At 34.1% G+C, this 18,483-nt stretch overlaps 1 protein-coding gene across 1 annotated transcript in view; it reads left to right on the top strand.

Moving 5' to 3' along the window:
- Positions 1 to 18,081, top strand: part of LOC141440385 (uncharacterized) — a 99,065-nt gene extending 80,984 nt beyond the window's left edge. Inside the window, exons 5-8 of the mRNA XM_074104893.1 lie at positions 6,590 to 6,698; positions 7,418 to 7,564; positions 12,898 to 13,032; positions 16,129 to 18,081. Of these exons, the coding sequence (XP_073960994.1) occupies positions 6,590 to 6,698; positions 7,418 to 7,564; positions 12,898 to 13,032; positions 16,129 to 16,265 (528 nt within the window). The 3' untranslated portion in view covers positions 16,266 to 18,081. The remainder of the gene's footprint in view (positions 1 to 6,589; positions 6,699 to 7,417; positions 7,565 to 12,897; positions 13,033 to 16,128) is intronic.
- The last annotated feature ends 402 nt before the right edge of the window (positions 18,082 to 18,483 follow it).

Below are 18,483 nucleotides of genomic sequence, written 5' to 3'. Positions count from 1 at the left end.
TTGCATTGTGAAGTTAGCGATATTACTGAAAATACGGTGAGTTATACAAATATTTGTAATGTTTTTAGGCTGGTTAAGTACTAAAACTACTTGCAACTAAAAACTATAAAATACGTGAACTGTTTTAAAATAATTTCAAATTATTTTAGCATAATATGATTGCGCAAGCTTGACTGAATAAATCATTAAAAAAAGTTGCTCTAAAGATGAGCTCCTGGTTGATTTTTAAACGCATCAGTGTATTGTGGTGGTGGTGATGGATCCATATTGACTCTCATAAAATTATTATTCCTATTTTTTATTTTACTACCCATTTGTGTTCATAATTTACTCTTCATATTTTTTTCCTCATACTTTTTTTGTTCATAAATTTTATTAATAACATCCGAACTCATAACAGACAGGGTTCATATTTTTTTTCCTCATACCATTATGACCATTCATTACTAAGAACACTTCTCAACTCGTAATGTTGTTTATAAGAAAATTTTCCTTCATAAAAGACGAATATCATAACTTTCTTATTAACAATGGCATTAATAAGAAAACATTTGAACTCGTAATATTGTTTTTCATAACGGTAACTACCTATTCAAAATAAGATTTACCTATATCGTTAATTATTTATATTATATTAGTATTAGTTGAAAGATATGTAAGTTCACAGTTCTATAACACTCCTCCTCGCTTCGCTCGTCGTCGTACCTAACGGAGTCCTTCCTTAAATACATCATTTCGCACCATCGAAAATTTTCCAAGCCCCTGCGCAAGACAAATATTAGTATTAACAAAGTTATGAATATTGGCGTTATGAATTACAATCATTAGGAGTTTAAATCGTTAGTATAAGAAAATATATGAAAACCAATATTAGTATGAACAAGGTGTATGATTAGTGATATTATGAATTCCGATGATTATGAGTTTCAATCGTTAGTGTTAAAAAAATGAAGAGTGATCGTTATGATTTAAAATGGTATGAAAAACATTTTCGGACTTCCGATAATAGGACTTAAAATATTATGTGAAAAAATGCGCACCTGGTGGTTATAGATGGGTTTGTGTGATTTGTGTGTATTCTTACAGTGTGAAGGTGGAGGAACTGCATGATTTCTTGCATAAACGTAGCTATCATACGGTCGAGGGGAAGGAATGTAATTGGTTCAGTTCATTAAAGTGAATTAACTTTAATTGATAGACACTACTTGAATAATTAAATAACCAACTTCCCCTGAAATCAAAGTAGGACAGCAATTAAGCCGAAATAATTGTGAGCTATCGATATAGGTCAAAACTTCCTTTTAATTACGTTTCGCTTAAACTCGTGAATTTGGCCTTCACTCAAGTATTTTAGAGGTTTATTAATTCAATTCAGAATCTAAGGCTATGCGAATCTTGGAGGGAGTTCAGTAAATAATGTATTTGGCCTAAATTTTTAGATAACAAGTTTCGTGTTGAAAAGATATACATGCAAATTGATAATGAAGGCAGACAAACAAATGGCCGCAAGTTAAGCATAATTTTATTTTCTGTTAAAAGTTTATGGAATGTTTTTTTATGTTTTACATAACTATTTCCCATTACTTGGACTTTGATAACTCTTTCTATTTTACGAAGAAAAGTATGTTGAAATTGGCTTAGGTCACACACGTAATTATTATAGTAGCATCTTTTTGTCGACATTACAAAATTTTAAGTTGGCATCCCATATTATTTTTATCTTTTAGCTTATAAAAAAAGACTTCAAGTCATTTTATTTTATGTCTGCAGGAAGACAAACTCTTATTTTTGGTATGACCCACTGGACTACTTGAAAAAGTTAACTTAACCATTAACAAATGGATATAATTTGACGTAAAGTGTACATAATATGACATTGTTTAATGTTAATGGTTAGCTATTTACTGACTATAAGACTGACTTAAGTCATATCGAAAATACAAACTGAGACATGGATGCACAGAAAAACCAGAAAGAGACCAGCACTGGGAATGGAACCCAGGTCCTTAGCAATCCGTGCTGCGTGCTATAACCCCTACACTACTGCTGGACAGCTGGCTGACTTAAGTCAGTCTATCAGTCAGGACTACATCCTATTTAGAAGATTAATGCCCTCCCAACCAGCAAAAAAGTCTTGGATTGCGCACTTTATGAGAGTGGTGGGCTTATAGCGCTCTTATAATTGTTTTGGAACATGTTACTGCTCTTATATTACCCTTAGATAAGCTAGTACAGACTCAAGAACTCTCTATCTTATAACCTAGTCTCATATATGTATATAAGCTCATTTTATAATACTATTATAAGCCTCTTACTCTACAATAACATTTACGAAGACTCATTGTACTTGAGAATATCTGTTCTTATAGCACCATTCTCTAAGTTTATTTGATTTTATAATGGTCCTGATAAATGCTCTTGTAAGAATGTCAGACTAATATCAGCATAACATAAGAACATTATAAGCGTATACTTTTTTTAAATTGTTTAAAGCTATTGTAAGATCGATAGCAATAGTTTAGTAAGATATTAGAATGATATTAGTTCATTTGATTTTATAATGGTCCTGATAAATGCTCTTGTAAGAATGTCAGACTAATATCAGCATAACATAAGAACATTATAAGCGTATAGTTTTTGATCTTGTTTAAAGCTATTATAAGATCAATAGCAATAGTTTAGTAAGATTTAGAATGATATTAGTTCATTTGATTTTATAATGGTTTTGATAAATGCTTTTGTAAGAATGTCAGCCTAATATAAGCATAACATAAAACACCAGACAAGTTAAGTGTTGAGAAAGATATTGGTGAGGGTTTTGCAGGATTTTATTTCATGCAAGAAGTCGATATAGAGGACAGAGATTCAGTCTGTGACATAGATCATGTCAGTGAAAATGAATCTTCGACGAGGACGAAACCGATTATGAAAAGATTTTGCCTTAAAAAGTGATTTACACTGCAGTTGGCATTGACTTAAAGTATAAATAATTCAAAAAACACATTTTTCTAAAGTTTTTTCTTTGGAAAAGTTATTTGTTACTAATCAGTATATGCATACGCTTTCGTATCAACGCTAATTAGAATTCAACCTGTATAAGTCGCAAAACCCAATTCCAGAGATTGCTGTGGCCATCAAGAAATTATTATATCACGGAAAAATGCATGCTATATCTCTTCTAGAAATGGCGTATACTTTTCCACACTAGTGCGCAAAGTAGCACTTTTTGTGCCTGAGTAGGTAATCCGCACAAATATCCTTTCGGGTTGTAATTATATTTACATGGCAATTGCCATTTTACACCCAGGGGAAGATGTGAAATCATATGCTCACCACGGGAAATTATAAAGAAAGCCTCAGATAGCTGTTTATAGCCCTCGCCTTCGGCTCGGCCCAATACCCGCAATCTGAGACTTTCTTTATATTATTTCCCTATGTGAACAATTTACTAATATTTGTTTGATTTTATGGTTTTTATCTTCTTTTACAGATATTTACTCAGGAGATGTAAAGCCATCAAATTTAGATGCTTATCCGGGGCCTTTTGTTAGTGAAATGAATCAGCTTGAAAAGGATTTACTGCACTACTAAGATAGGAACTGAAAAAACGTTATTGTAATGGCCGCATCCGTGACACGTTTCACTCAACAAGAAATGAGTTTCTTTCCAAGGCCATGTTAAATTCTTTAACATACGGAATGGTCTAAATCCATATATTCAGCCATTTACATCACCAACGTTGTCACTTAAATAAAAAGTAAAAACTTTTAGTATATTTGTTTTGTTAAGTCAAGTGATCAGGTTAGGATAAAATCAGGTAAAGGTTAAACAGTTCATGTTTTATGTAGTAAAGCAAGGAACCCTTAATTAATTCAACATGGCCGTACCATTGGTATTCAGAATGCTAATATTAGAGTAAATGATCTTACAATAGTCTAATAGTGCGCTGGAAAAGTGCAACTATAACAATGGCATCATTTTCACTACAATTATAGAAATAAAAAAATATACGAGGATAGAAAATACTATTTTAATTGATTATTTGAGTGGGCGCATGAAATTTGAAGCGTAAAACAGGGTCTACTTTACAGTAATAATATGTTCCAACGTAAATACTTACCGAGCAACATAAAGAACCACCAATGATAACAAACACGTTATTAATATTACTACTATTATTATACTTGCATTCAGTTTGTCACTACAATATTTTATTCTGCCACGCTGCAGTTCACTCACCGAGCATAATGCACGCGGAATGTTTCAAAATTTCGTGTGGTCGTACATAAATCAAAATAAGCTTGTTTAGGCTCACAAGATCTAACCTTGGACCAATATAAGCCTATGCAGGCTTACAAAATACTTACGTAAAAGCGATATTAGCCTAAGGCAGCTTAAATTAGTTTTGTAAAGATTATTGTAAATGCGAACAGTATTCAATAAGACTGATATTAGGACGATGTTAAAATAAATACGCTTATAATTTGTGCCCAAATCCAGGCTTATACGATGATAAACCAATATTAGAGTGAAAATTTATAGTCTTGAGATGGTTGTAAGAGGGATTTTGCTGGTTGGGCTGTTATACTTGTCTTATGTGTGTCACTGATGCTATTTCCAACTTATAACGCCCTTAAAAACATGAAAAAGATGAAAAGTTAAAAAGATGATGACTATAGGGACACTGGGACCCGGGCGTCTACCTTATTTACATTTTTTAAAATGAATCCCAATATTACAGGTGACATGGATAAGAAAAAAAGATTACTCGCTGCTATCGGTGGGTCTTGTCACATACAGCGCTGATAGCAGATTCTTCTCAGCCCACGGCCGACACGTTAAGGTAAGTCCTATTAATGTGGGGCTAGAGGAAACAAAGATAAGTGAGGGCACCGAAATAAATGGCTCGAAGAACATTCTGGAGCAAGGCGGGGTTGAATTTATTTTTTTGTATTGAGGATAGGAGCGCCGGGTTTAATTGAATCAGAGATTAGTGTATTAAAAGAGCTTTGGAATATCAATGTCGCTTTTAAAAAGCTAAAAGTGTCTTCCATCATAATTGCTCGTAAGCAGTGTCGTAAAAAGTTATATCACGGCCTTTTTTGACGTTGCACTAAAAACAAATGAGCTAAATTTCATGAATTTAAGCCCAGTGATTGAGATTTCATGATTTTATCCCAATTCCGTAGGAATATTGGAATACAATATAGCTTTTGTATTGTGTCAGATGTCCAGCTATCTACATGCCAAATTTCATTCAAATCCGTCCAGCTGTTTTAACGTTTAGGAGTAAAACACACACACACACACACACACACACATTTTTTTAATTGAAATGTGTTTCGGCAGTTATGGGGTTTTTTGTAGGTCGAAATACCTTCCTAGGATTGATTTACACAGGACACAGTAAATTATTTCTACCTTCGACCACTTTTGTAATTCTCTTTTAAAATTGGAACATTGGTTGTGGTTTTATGAGGAATTATTTATTTATGACCATAGCAATTATGTAAAGCGAGGTTTGTACTATTTGTTTTGAAAACACTTTTAAAAATTATTACCTCTTCTTAAACACAACCACATATGAAAATATTAATAATGTTGTCTTTCTAGTATGGTTTCAAAACGAATCTTACAAGAAGGTTATTTTCTTCTACAAAATAATGTTAGCATCAACCAAGCGCCATATTTTACTCCATATCTACTCACATCTTTAGCATCATAACAGTAAACAATATATCTCTTTACGTACTCCCACAAGCAAGTAACACGTAACAACATTGCCGAGCCAAATGTACTCGTAATATACTTGCGAAAAATCATGGAAAAATTCCCAAGCATTATTGGAAGTTCTTTTCAAAATGTAACGTACAAAACAAGACTTTAACCGCATGTGAAAAAAGTAGGAAAAGGAATGTAAGTCAAATAGTACTTTCCCATATTGAACCGGAACATGTGCAAAGATTATTTCATATTTTAATAGTAAGGCAATCGCATGAATACAGAGTTTTTGGGTCCGCTTGGGAATGAACTGAACGCAAATATATGTGTTTGAAACCCTATGGGTACGAAACAAATTGTGGACGAAGTATTTGCGGTGTATCGTAAAGTTTGATATATGGTTAAGGAAAATTGTACAAGTAATCGTGTATGGGAGCGTAACCAGTTTGCGATATTCCGTTTGTTCGGTTGTCAAGTCTTGGAAATTGATAGTACTATTTTTATGTGTTAGGCCTACAGATTACAAAGACACGATAAATAGTTAACTTTTATCTGATCTGAATTTGGACACTTTTTTTTCGGAGGAGTGACATTCTCATAATAGGAAGCAATAGGTATGAAAGAGCGTCATTTGACAAAAAGATAGGTTATAGAACGGTCTGTAAGCCGGACCTTTTCAATGCTTGAAATACGTAAACAAACGCACACACCCATACACTTTTTATAATATTAGTACTTTTAATTTATAGAGTAATCGCAGTAGCACATTCTATTGAAGATTTTAAAATAGCTCTCATAGAAGAAGGCCTTATGCGGTCCGCATGGGAGATTTGGCGGGCCTATACTAACCAATACGTTTCTTGTTCAGGATTGGGCACTACACATACGCTTCTCGACATCTGCAGACGCGGGTTTCTATGAGTGTCAAGTACCCACTCATCCGCCTACAAGCATCTTCTTTAAATTAGTCCTAGTTGGTAAGTTACCCTCTCTTTTAATCATGGTCATTTCCGGCCTACATACGGTTCATTTCCGCAACGAGCTGTGAAGAGAGCTATGTTTTGATTTTCTTTGCGCGATAGGATCCGGAATACGGAAATTCGCCGAAGAACTAAAGCTACCGACATGACTCGAAGAATATGCAAGTTGAAGTAGCAATGGGCTTGCCACATCACCTTAAGAACAGTAAATCGTTGGGGGAGAAAAGTCATTGAGTGGCGATCACAAACCAGAAGTTGAAGCGTAGGCAGACCTCCCACTAGATGGACTGGCGACATCGTGAGAATTTCTGGTGACCAGTGGATGCAAGTGGCGAGTTGTCGTTAATTATGGCGTTCTAAGGGAGATGCCTTTGTTCTGCAGTAGGCGTCTTACGGCTGATGATGACAATGATGATGATGATGATGTTTTCCGGCTTATACTTAAGTATATATACTTTCCTGCTGCGTACAGGCTACTCAGAATGAGAGGATTTGGGGTGTAGAGTTCCATCGTAATGTAACTGTGCATGAATACGGTTAAGTTTTAGATAATAACAAATCATGCCTCACGAAAGATTTAGCCTTACTTATGTTTGATCTTATGTTTGTTCTCTTTCTGAGAGGAGGCCTGTGCCCAGCAGTGGGACGTTTATAGGCTGGGGTGATGATGTTTGATGAAATCATTTGTTTGCTTATAAGATTTCTTTTGTCCACAGCGGCTTACGCAGAAATAATGGGTGAATCAGAGAAGATCATCCATGAAGGCTCGATGCTTCGGCTAGTGTGCGTCGTGCGTCGCTCCACGGAACCACCGTCTTACGTCTTCTGGTACTTCGAGAACCGGATGATCAATTATGATTTAAGTAAGTACAACGTCAAATGAAAATAAAATATAATAGAAATTTAATACCCTATTTCATTGGTATTTAATGTTGCATGCGGTGAGTAGGGCTTTAGGATGTCTTTGGTAAGTCCGCTTTCTATACTTTAATTTGGAGTAAAATATGGCCTTAGTAAATCTACTTTTTTCATCAATCATCAGCTATGCTTGAAGTTTCTTTGCGCAATAGAATCCGGAATATGGAAATTCGTCGCAGAACTAAAGTCACCGACATAGCTGGAAGAATATGCAAGTTGAAGTGGCATGGGCGGGCCACATCACTCGAAGAACAGATAACCGTAGGAGGACAAAATGCCTCGAGTGGCGACCATGAAACGGAAGACGAAGCGTTGGCAGGCCTCCCACCAGGTGAACTGACGACATGGTGATAGTTGCGGTAAACTGGTGGATGCAGGTGGCGAGTTGTCATTCATTGTGGCGTTCTAAGGGGGAGGCCTTTGTTCAGCAGTGGACGTCTTCCGGCTGATGATGATGATGATGATGATGATAATGAATCTACTATCATCCAGACGCATATTATGAGTCTTATGCCCTATGACAATGTGAGAACTAGTTTTAACCTAACGTAGTCTTGAGGTACAATATTTAAGAAAAGTATGAAAACATTTAGGAATACTGTATTCGCTAGCGGGCGGTTAATGGCTGTTGCCATTAAAGCATTAGAAGTACCATTGTGTGTGGGTTTACGTGCACAAAAATCTTAAAGCAAGTTTTGAGAAATATTTCGAAAACTTACAACATGCAATGTTTAGGGTAAGATATAATAATACATCGGGGTTTTCGGTGCGAGAATGATTTGAGAAGGAGTAGAGATAAACAGAGAGGTTAGTCTGAAAAAAAAACATATTATACCTAATGAATAACTACCTGTCTGAGAATTGTATACAAACTATGATACTATTTTATTTTAACTCATGTAGGGGGTACTTTTGTTTTACTACCAAGCCGTATGAGATAATAATAAAAATAAAATTAAAAATTACCTGCAGTAATTGTAATTGACGCGATTTTCATAATAAACTACATTATGCAAATAAAAAATGAACTTACTTACTTATTAATATTTTTTTTCTATATTTGGAAGAGTTAAGCTACGGCGTCTTTCTCTGAATATCCATTTAAACGAACAGAACGATCTTTCCACGTCGATAGTTTTAATAGGCGCAAGTAGGGACTTAACTGAAGAGGTTCATATTATAATAACTGATCTTTTTCATAATAACTGAAAACCAGAAAGTAGTTTTCTCAGAATCAAGAGTAGAATCGATTACACTATGTTTTAAATTAGGTTGTGTTTTGTTTTAAAATCCTTTTTTATTGCGCCCAGTCTAAAAGTTACGACTGCAACATGCGCCAATTAAATATTTTAGCGAGGTTGCAATACTACTTCGATAATTTAATGCTGGCCGTTTTGCTGTCAATGTGTCATTTTCTTCTAAAAACGTCAAAGCGCAACTGACAAGCACTAATTATATCTAAGTGTAGAGTTAGAAATGAAGTAGAATTACTAAGCAAAAAACACGAATATCTTTTAAAATAATAATGGTATTCAAAAATAAATGAAATGAAACTGACTTAAAATGAATGATGATGAATGAAAACATATTTAATATTTTGGGGTGTCTGAGGTTTTCAGTTATTTAATTAACTCCTTGTATAATATTACTAGCTTTTGCCCGCGGCTTCACCCGCATGGAATTCGGTTATGCGTGCTGTTCCCTCGGGAACTGTGCATTTTTCCGAGATAAAAAGTAGCCTATGTCACTATCTGGCCCATAAACTATCTCTATGCCAAAAATAACGTCAATTCGTCGCTCCGTTCCAATGTGAAAGACGCAAGCATACAAACACACACACTTTCGCATTTATAATATTAGTATGGATGTTTCATGTTGTTTTTTTTTGTTAATTCTTTAGGCCTGCTACAGTACATTCTGTTTTTATGTCAATACCTACTCTTTGGCTGATGGCAAACATTCCCGCACCGAAAACCCCGATGTATGAATAAAACCTTTTACGGGATGTAGACCGAAATATTAATAACCTTTCAATATCATGGGTAGACTGAAGAAAATGTTGTTTTTTCATCATATAAGTATCCTTTGCAATTAACCGTTATACTTTTAATTATTTAATTATTGGTACGTTCTGAAATGATGCGGCCAATTTTCATCTTAGGAAAACTGAATACACGTAAACATACGTTGATTAAATGATTAATTGAAATTGATCAAGTCAATTAAATTTACATGGATGATAATATGCTGCTGAATGCACAATTCTATTAAGTTAATAGGGTTCCACTATGGAGTTGTAAGCAGATAAAAGAGAAAACACACACACACACACACATAGTTATTTCCATGAGTGCGTTTTTCGTTAAAAATGTGCCATTCACGCATCATTTGATTTCTACTTTTTATTATTGCACTTCAATAAAGATACACATTGCTATAATGCTGAAAACTGCTCCTGGTATTTCTATGTTTTGAATTCAGTACTCAGTTTAGTTGTACAGCTAATGTGTGTTTGAAATAATAGGATAACATAATTTAACAAAGAACCTGGCAACAAAATTGAAATTGTCAACCTCAATTACATCAATTTCAAAATACCTCACGACTTATCAAAAAATTATACAAACACAAATACGAGTACAATAAAATTTACACAATTACACACAAATAAACCAAAAGAAATACATGAAAACACAATAAAAAAGTAATATAATACACAATGTTTGCGAGCTACAATACCACAAATGGACAGACAGACATTAACGTCAAATTTAACACCCCTTTTTGCATCAGGAGTTAAACACTTCAAACACTTCGATCACAAAATGACTTACGAAATACCAGGAAATTATAAAACTGCCTCTTATCACCCCAATCCACAGCATACGCATCGCACAATATGTCTGATTAAATAATTTGATATATATACGTTAATTCAATTCGTGAGCAATTACGTGTCATACCAGATTAATATCCCTCGTACGTGGTAGCGTTGGTTGATAATTATACTGTATCGATTAATGTCGGCAGAAATGATAATACGGAAGTTTGAGAGACGGTTAAGAGCTTTGACGATGATCTATCTAACACTATCATAGTAAGAATGACGGATGCTAAACTAACTGTAACTAACACTAACTAACTTGACATGATGAATTGTATTAGTAGAACATTAACGCTACGCTGTTACACAATGTATTTAGATATTCGTTATGCGCAATGCGATAGTCTAGCTTTTAGGTGCTCTAGCCTTGGCTATAGACATTTATTCAAATGGAGCACGTATTTTTCTATCAACCCTGTAAAAATATCAATTATAAAAAGTAAAAATTAAATGTGATCTAGCAGATTTTTTAATTTATTTTGTGATACTTGCCATGCTTATGATAATTTCGTTTCAAAACTAGACGCTAACTTGGCAAATATCAAAGCAATTATCATCAAGAAATTATAGGAATATGTATTTCATGTATCCATATTAATATTATAAATGTGAAAGTGTGATTATATTATGTTTGTGTGTTTTGTTTGTATGTTTGTCCGTCTTTCAAGTCAAAACAGAGCGACGGATCGATGTTATTTTTGGCATAGAGATAGTTTATGCTATGTGTTTATGCTAGAGAGTGACATAGGCTACTTTTTATCCCTGAAAAATCCACAGTTCCCGAGGGAACAGCGCGCGATAACCGAACTCAACGCGGGCGAAGCCGCGAGCAAAAGCTAGTATTTAATCTTTTACCTTGTGCTCTCCTAACAGTGATTTAAATTCCGTCAAGATTTGATATTTGCCACCTAATACTCTTCGTCAGATTTAATAAAGCTTACGCTTACAATATTTCATAAACACCTTATTTCCATAAAATCATTCCTAGTTCTCGGAACAATCTCTGATCCTTAGGATTGTACAATAACTTATACCCTGTAGCCTGGTTTTCTCAATTTTAAGCCTTACTTTTTCGAGATTGAACCGCAAATAATATGTACCTATTTCGTAAGACTATGCGATATTGTTTTTGTTTCTTTGCCAGAATTTTATTACAATTAACAGATTTATTGGAGCTTGTTGCGGTTTCATATTTTAATTAAACACTACAAAAAGCCTGTGGAAAATGGAAATTCTGCGGCCCGGTTTATTATGAATTGATTATTTTTCATCTTCAGCCCATCGTATCAATTGGAGTTTTTGATTGCTATTTTAAGTTTTTGCAAATTCAGGTTCTACAGAAGATCAAAAATAAGAGGGTATTTATTTATAATAATAATCATCCATTTATTTCAAACACATGTCCATAGATGGCAAGTAATAATCTTACAACTATGGAAGTAGATTTCAAAATAATTCTTTGACATTAAATACAATATCAATTATTCAAACAAATTAAATTACCCATTATTAAATATTATACGTCACAATCACAATAACATTATTTACTGTTAATTTATTATTTTTCTATTGAGATTACTTATGTTCATGTTTAATGTGATATTCCAAACATTCGGCTAGAAAGCCGAATAGTAAGCCGTAAGTAGAATACTTTTGAACTTTTTTCCAAATCCGTCCTGTTGCAGCTGTTTTATCGTGAACACACAACACACACACACACATACACACTTGTGCATTTATAATAGTAGTACAATTTTATATTTATAGTTCGTAAGGCAAAACACTTATGTCCTCGAAAAACGCTTTAAATCAAATGCATTTCGTGATTTCGTTAAGCCAATGCCACTATGCATTTATTTTAGTCTTAGCCTTAATGTGCTTTTTCAAGCTGCAAGTAAAAGCTTGCTAATGCAAATTGAAGCTGAACACCTGCACCAAAATGGCCAGAGATACTCGGCTAAGCGGAAAGTTTCGTTAAATGCATGAAAAAGCAAGTTGTACTTAAATTGCTCGGACAGTCCGTACTATTTTTTTAATCACGGAACATACCTTAATTAAACAATTGAAATGTTTAGACAAATTATCGTTTTGTAAATTTTACGGTTGATAAACCGATGCTAAATAAATTTAGAATAAAATTCACTATAGGATAATTAGAAGATAGGCCTGAATTTTCAAAGAACTCTATATTACAATTTTTATATGTAGTGTGAAAACTTTAGATTGATAGCTAAATAGACAACAAAAAAGATACTCTTCAAAGCATTGAGTGCAGAAAGGGAGAATAGGAAGTGTGGGCGACTGACGAAAATTGTGCAAGCCGACGGGAATCTAGCAGTGGCGTGCCACACCACTCGTTTAAATACAATTATTTACTGTGTAGCTTTGTTACAGATGGCGTGAGTGTCCACAACGGGCGGCAGACGAGTGAACTAGTAATCGGCAAGGCTGAACCTCGTCATGCAGGGAACTATACTTGTGTACCTGCAAATGCCAAGGCTACATCTGTCACAGTGCACGTAGTGCAAAGTGAGTATCCGTAATTCTGCTACTGTTACCTCCTTTTCTTTTCGTATTTTGTTTTCGACAAACACACGCCTACGCTATGCTATAAGTTATTTTGAACCGCATTTACTATTTGTTTCTGCCAAGAAATGTGAGATAGCATAGATAAAAGTGGCGAGTCCCTCTACTCGAGAACTTTCTTCGCCCAAAGGTTATTAGCTCTCTATAGAGCCAGGGTAATCTTTGTATTGCTGATTTTAGGACACCGGTCCGTTCAAATCGATCAATTGATCAAACATCGATCGTTTCAAACATCGTCCCGAGTCAGTGGCCATGGAAACGTTTATTTCAATTTACAAACAACTTTTTATTTAGTTTGTTTCCCTTGTTTTTTTTTCTCTAATCTCTGTGTTAAATGATTTACAGCATGTTCGTATGACTATTTAACCTTTTGTAATCAATACAAGGTTTGTTTTAATTTTAATCCAATGCTTTATTTTTAAAAACACAAAGAAAATAATTGTTCATTGTCTTTTCTTTGTAATTCAAATGTTAAGATCCCGCGTCATGAAAAGAAGCATCACTTTTCAGCGTAAACTTACTTTCTGCTAAAATGCAAATCGTTGTTTGCAAAAAACCAAGTCACAAAGCAGCAAAATTAATTTGTTTTCAAAGACATTGCGCTAAATTGCTTTTTCATCGGCCAGCGGTGCAATATTAGAATATTGATAAGATTCAAATTAAATTACACATTTTTCATTTCGCAAAAATATGGCTTAGGATAATGAGTTTATTTCGGAAAGGGTTTTCTTTTTATTTTAATCTCGTGTATTTTAATTTCGTTGCTTGAAATCTAAATGATATTTTCGTATAAATTGGAATAATTCATCATTCCTTATTATTTATTACGTCTTGGCACCTCCTTGACTTAAAGCAACATTTTTATGTAGACCGATTTGTTGTCGTGTAATATAAAACTAAACAATATTGAAAGGTAAAGGACAAGATATTTCTGTTGGAGTGTTTATGCGTGTGAATCTATTTCGAGAATCTGAAGGCTTTCGAGTATTTTTGGAACGATGCCCAATGTGGAGAGGATAAATAGTTGGAATATTCCTTTCACCATTACATTTTTAATCTTTATATCTTTATTTTTACTCGTATTACTTTACTTTCAAACATTTTCTTTAATTATTAAGATGAGTAAAATTTGTTTCACTTTTAAAACTCCATTTAAGATAGCTTTGATGCAGCAATTTTACTCATTTAAGTTGTCTAACAAATAACCCGCGGCTTCTTTTTTATCTGAAAGAATAATCAAAACGTTGAATGAGGTAAAAAAAATTACTGCTTCATCTATACTTTAATAACCACTTCAATGTTGTTAATAACTACTTCAAGCATTTCAGTGAAAAATTAATTGTTTTTATGTAAGAGAATTGTACGTAAACTCAACCTTTCGTTTTAATCTTCTTTAAAATTATACTTAGTTAAATAAATATTAGTGTTTTTGTCTTTGTTTCGTGATTTTAGAATCCACTATTATACGTGTCGGTACAATTTCAAAGTCAATTCCAATCATCAGTTCTGTTGTTCGACAGGTTCATAAGTTTCAAACAGTCTCAGAAATAAATTAAAATAAGTTTAATAATTTAAAGGAATTTTGTATATTTCAAAACAAACTTCTTATTTGTTTTTTTTTTGTATAATTAACACTTTTATTTATTCACAACACAAGATACAATAATATGATAGGAAACAAAATTAATAAAAACTACATAAATATACCTAATTATAAAAAGAAAACACCATCTAAGAGGCCCTCCTGCGGCATAAACCCCAACACACTGGCGGCATTAGGTACCTCTCTGTACAGTCAGAGAAATTCGCTGGGAGAGGTAAGCGCCAGCTCTGGGGTCTCCTGAGGTCTCTATCAGCCGGGACGACAAGGCCCCCATGAATGCCCTCATGTCAGCCGACCAGGGACCCATTGTCTCCACTGCGAGCGCCGCAAACTCATAGTCGTTTAAAAGAGAAGAGTATTTGCGGCGCTTGAGAACTTGGGCCTGGTCAGCTGCAGCCCCGGCTTTTTTGTTAGTATAATTTGAAATTAGTCATCACCAGACAGAAGAGTCATCCCTACTAGATGCTGAGTTGAATTGCCCGTTGAAAAGAACTAAGAAATAAGAAAATATCTAATTATATTTAAAACATACTCACATAAAGTAAACATAATCTCTATCGTACTTACGAGTTTAATCTCCTGAACCCTGATCAATTGACATTTCAATCCGTACATAAATTCCAGACTGAAACGGAATGTCTATCCTTTAATACGTATTTCCAAGCACTTCGTCTTTTGAGGAGATATTCGATTCGCTGGATACTAAGCTTTAGGTTTCTATTCTACGCCAGTAGAGGAATTGAGAACGGTATTCGTTTGTAGTTTTGATAGCCTAGTAACTCAGCCTATGGTCTCTCAAGCTGATTCGTAACTTTGAAGTTGTTTGGAACTACGTGCGAAGTTTTAGCATGCTATGGTAAAATGGATAACTCTGAACCTATTCATAAGGCCTAACAGTGATGCCGTCTCCACATGCTTGGTGTTTGCCACAAATAGGTACCAAACACTTGCCAAACACTCACCACAATCACCCAACACAAACACGGCATCCCCAGGCTTGGCGAACATGCTAGTATATTCCGGATTGGCAAACATGGCGGACGACGAGCTTGTTGTGTTTATTCAAAAAGAAATCAAAATGAAATTAAACGAAAAAGAAGGAAACATGACGTTGGTGGATGATCAAACTTCACAGAAATCGTACAAGGGTTGGATACATCGCAAACACGTTTACTACAGACAAGCGTTTGGATACATCGCAAACACGTTTGATTTGTGCACAAAAACCGACACCGACGCCGATCACTGGCAAACACGAACAAAAACAGGCAAACACACGGGAACACCTATCCACACGTTTGTGTTCGCTGTTTGGTGTTCGCTGTTTGCCGTTGGTTGCCAAGCATGTGGAGATGGCATGAAATACCACATCTCGGATCCGCATTTGCCTTACCTTACTCAATACATTATTCAATGTAATATTATTTTGTCTGCAGGTGAGACGCCTGCAGCTATGCAGCATGGAAACAACTCACCAGCTTCGACGTCTCGCCCGCATTTCCTAGTGAACGTATTTATTAATTTAATAGCACTGAAAATAATGTTTCCACAAATATTCCTAGAATACGGATAACGTTAGTCTTAAAGTATATTTTTGTTATCCCTGTCTGTGTATAAAAATTGTTCTCTGGTATATTAATGGTGTTTTCCAGCTAAAACTAATTGAAATATGTTTTTAATTTAGTACTTTCCTTTTGTTTTAAGTTGGATAGGCAATTGCATGACCCATTGCACAGAATAATATGAGAAATGGAAATGACACGGGAACCAAAAACGCGAAAGGTCTAAAGTGCCATTATATTTATTTGATTCTCTGTCTCTTCGTTGAAATATTATTCCCAGAATATTTCATTTCCTAACTCACGAATTTCTCCGAAACCATATTTTTTTCGTAACTTTCATAAAATAAACCTAATCTACAGTGTTCTATATAACCATAAGAAAATACACCGAGAAAAGTTTTTAGTTTCTGAGAAAATTGAGAGTTAGGAAATAAAACAGTTTGGCAAATGAAACAATATATATGAATATTTTTTCTGCGGAAAAGCAGGATGTTATTTATTTTCCTAGCTCGCTCGATATGTAACGAGTTTACTATTTATTTGTTACTTAATTAAAATTACAAATAATTAAATTAAATGTCAACTAAAATATACGAGTAATAATATACGAGTTTAATTATTTAATTAAAAATATTTTTACAATAATAGCACTTATTGCGTTGTTGAGTAACCTTATTAACAATAAAGTATGCGCATGATAGCGCCAAAGTATATAAAGTCATGGTATCAAATTTTTGAAAAGAAATAACACAAGATAACAATTCTATTCCTGTTATCATCAGTTATTTGACGCATTTTTAAATATGGATAACTTTGTTGCCCGTTTGTCGGTCCATTCGTCTATCAAGACCCTTTTCTCAGGAATACGTTGAGGTACCAAGCTCAAATTAATATTGAATACTTAAGTCTGCTGCTCCTTGGAGTAGTGAAAACAATCAAACTTTAAAGCCAAACGAAATCAAAAGATATAGATTATAGTAATTAAATATGATGTTTCCATATAAATTAGCGCTAAATTAAAACTAAAAGGTACTTCTAGTTATCCCAGAAACTAAAAGTATGAAGAAAATAATTTTCTTTTTGTTTATCTGCCTACGTCAGTGACCATTGAAAATGATTCCTTTTTTTGTGGAAATAATTGCCAAAGCAACCTTTTAGCGTCACTTTGACAAAATCCCTGTTATCGGTAATATCTCGTTGCCTATTGCGCTGTACTAAATAGAGGACGGGAATTTACTTAGTATCTAAATTTTCACCCCCGTTGAACCTTAAAATTAAACGTTGTTATTAAAATTGTATTCAGTATAAATCTTTGTATGATTAAAATTTTCAAGTACCGGTGGTAAAATATTGTATCTGTTTCAATGCAAAGCATTTTCTAAACTTATATCATTTTAGCGAATCAATACGACTAAAACGATATGCAAATGGCACTTAGATTAGCAATAATGATACAAGATAGTGCCAGGCAATTGAGATACGATAAGTCATAATGATACAAGAGTAGACCGAGTTTTAATATGCCAAAAATTTCATTTTAGTGCGCTTGGTATTCTGCTAATATTCTGGTTCAATTTTGTTTCTTCTTTATTAGACATTCAAACAAAATTTATATTTAAAAATGTGACGTACAATATGAAAATATGGAGCTGAAAAACACCAAAATATTTTTCAAAGTTAAATCATGTATCACAGTTGATAATTAAAGTATACCAATTGAGTACAATAACGTTATATGTAAATACATTGTGAAATAATGTTAAGGGAAATGTAATTATCGTCACTTGGATTTAAGAATAAATGATAATTTTGAATTCAACGTGCCAAGTCAGTTTGTTTTATTTTTACCGAAAATCAACGATATCTTTGTCTATTTGTGATCCGCAATGGTATGCGAAATGATCTCTACCGCAGGGTTGACGAACGATCGGGTAAAAGTCACTGGAATTCATAGACTTCCAGCTACGTATGTGGGACACATAATATGTGAACATGCTGTGCAGATGGAAAAGAAGAAGAGTATGACATTCCTTTTATTTGGCAACGGATGTTTGCTCGGGTAGTTTTTTAGTATATAAGTTTTGATAAGTCAGTAAGAAGCCAGTGCAATATGGCGTACTCCTATTTATAGAGTTTTGCTCAGTGGCAAAGATAAATTAGCTCATTTGAGGTTGATATGACGTTTGCATTTAAATATTGGCATCACCGTAGTTAAAATCTAGCTCCTGA

Source organism: Choristoneura fumiferana, chromosome 22, assembly GCF_025370935.1.
Source record: "Choristoneura fumiferana chromosome 22, NRCan_CFum_1, whole genome shotgun sequence".
NCBI classification, from domain to species: Eukaryota; Metazoa; Arthropoda; class Insecta; order Lepidoptera; family Tortricidae; genus Choristoneura; species Choristoneura fumiferana.
Note: the sequence above shows the minus strand (reverse complement) of the source record. Positions and strands in the feature narration are given on the sequence as shown.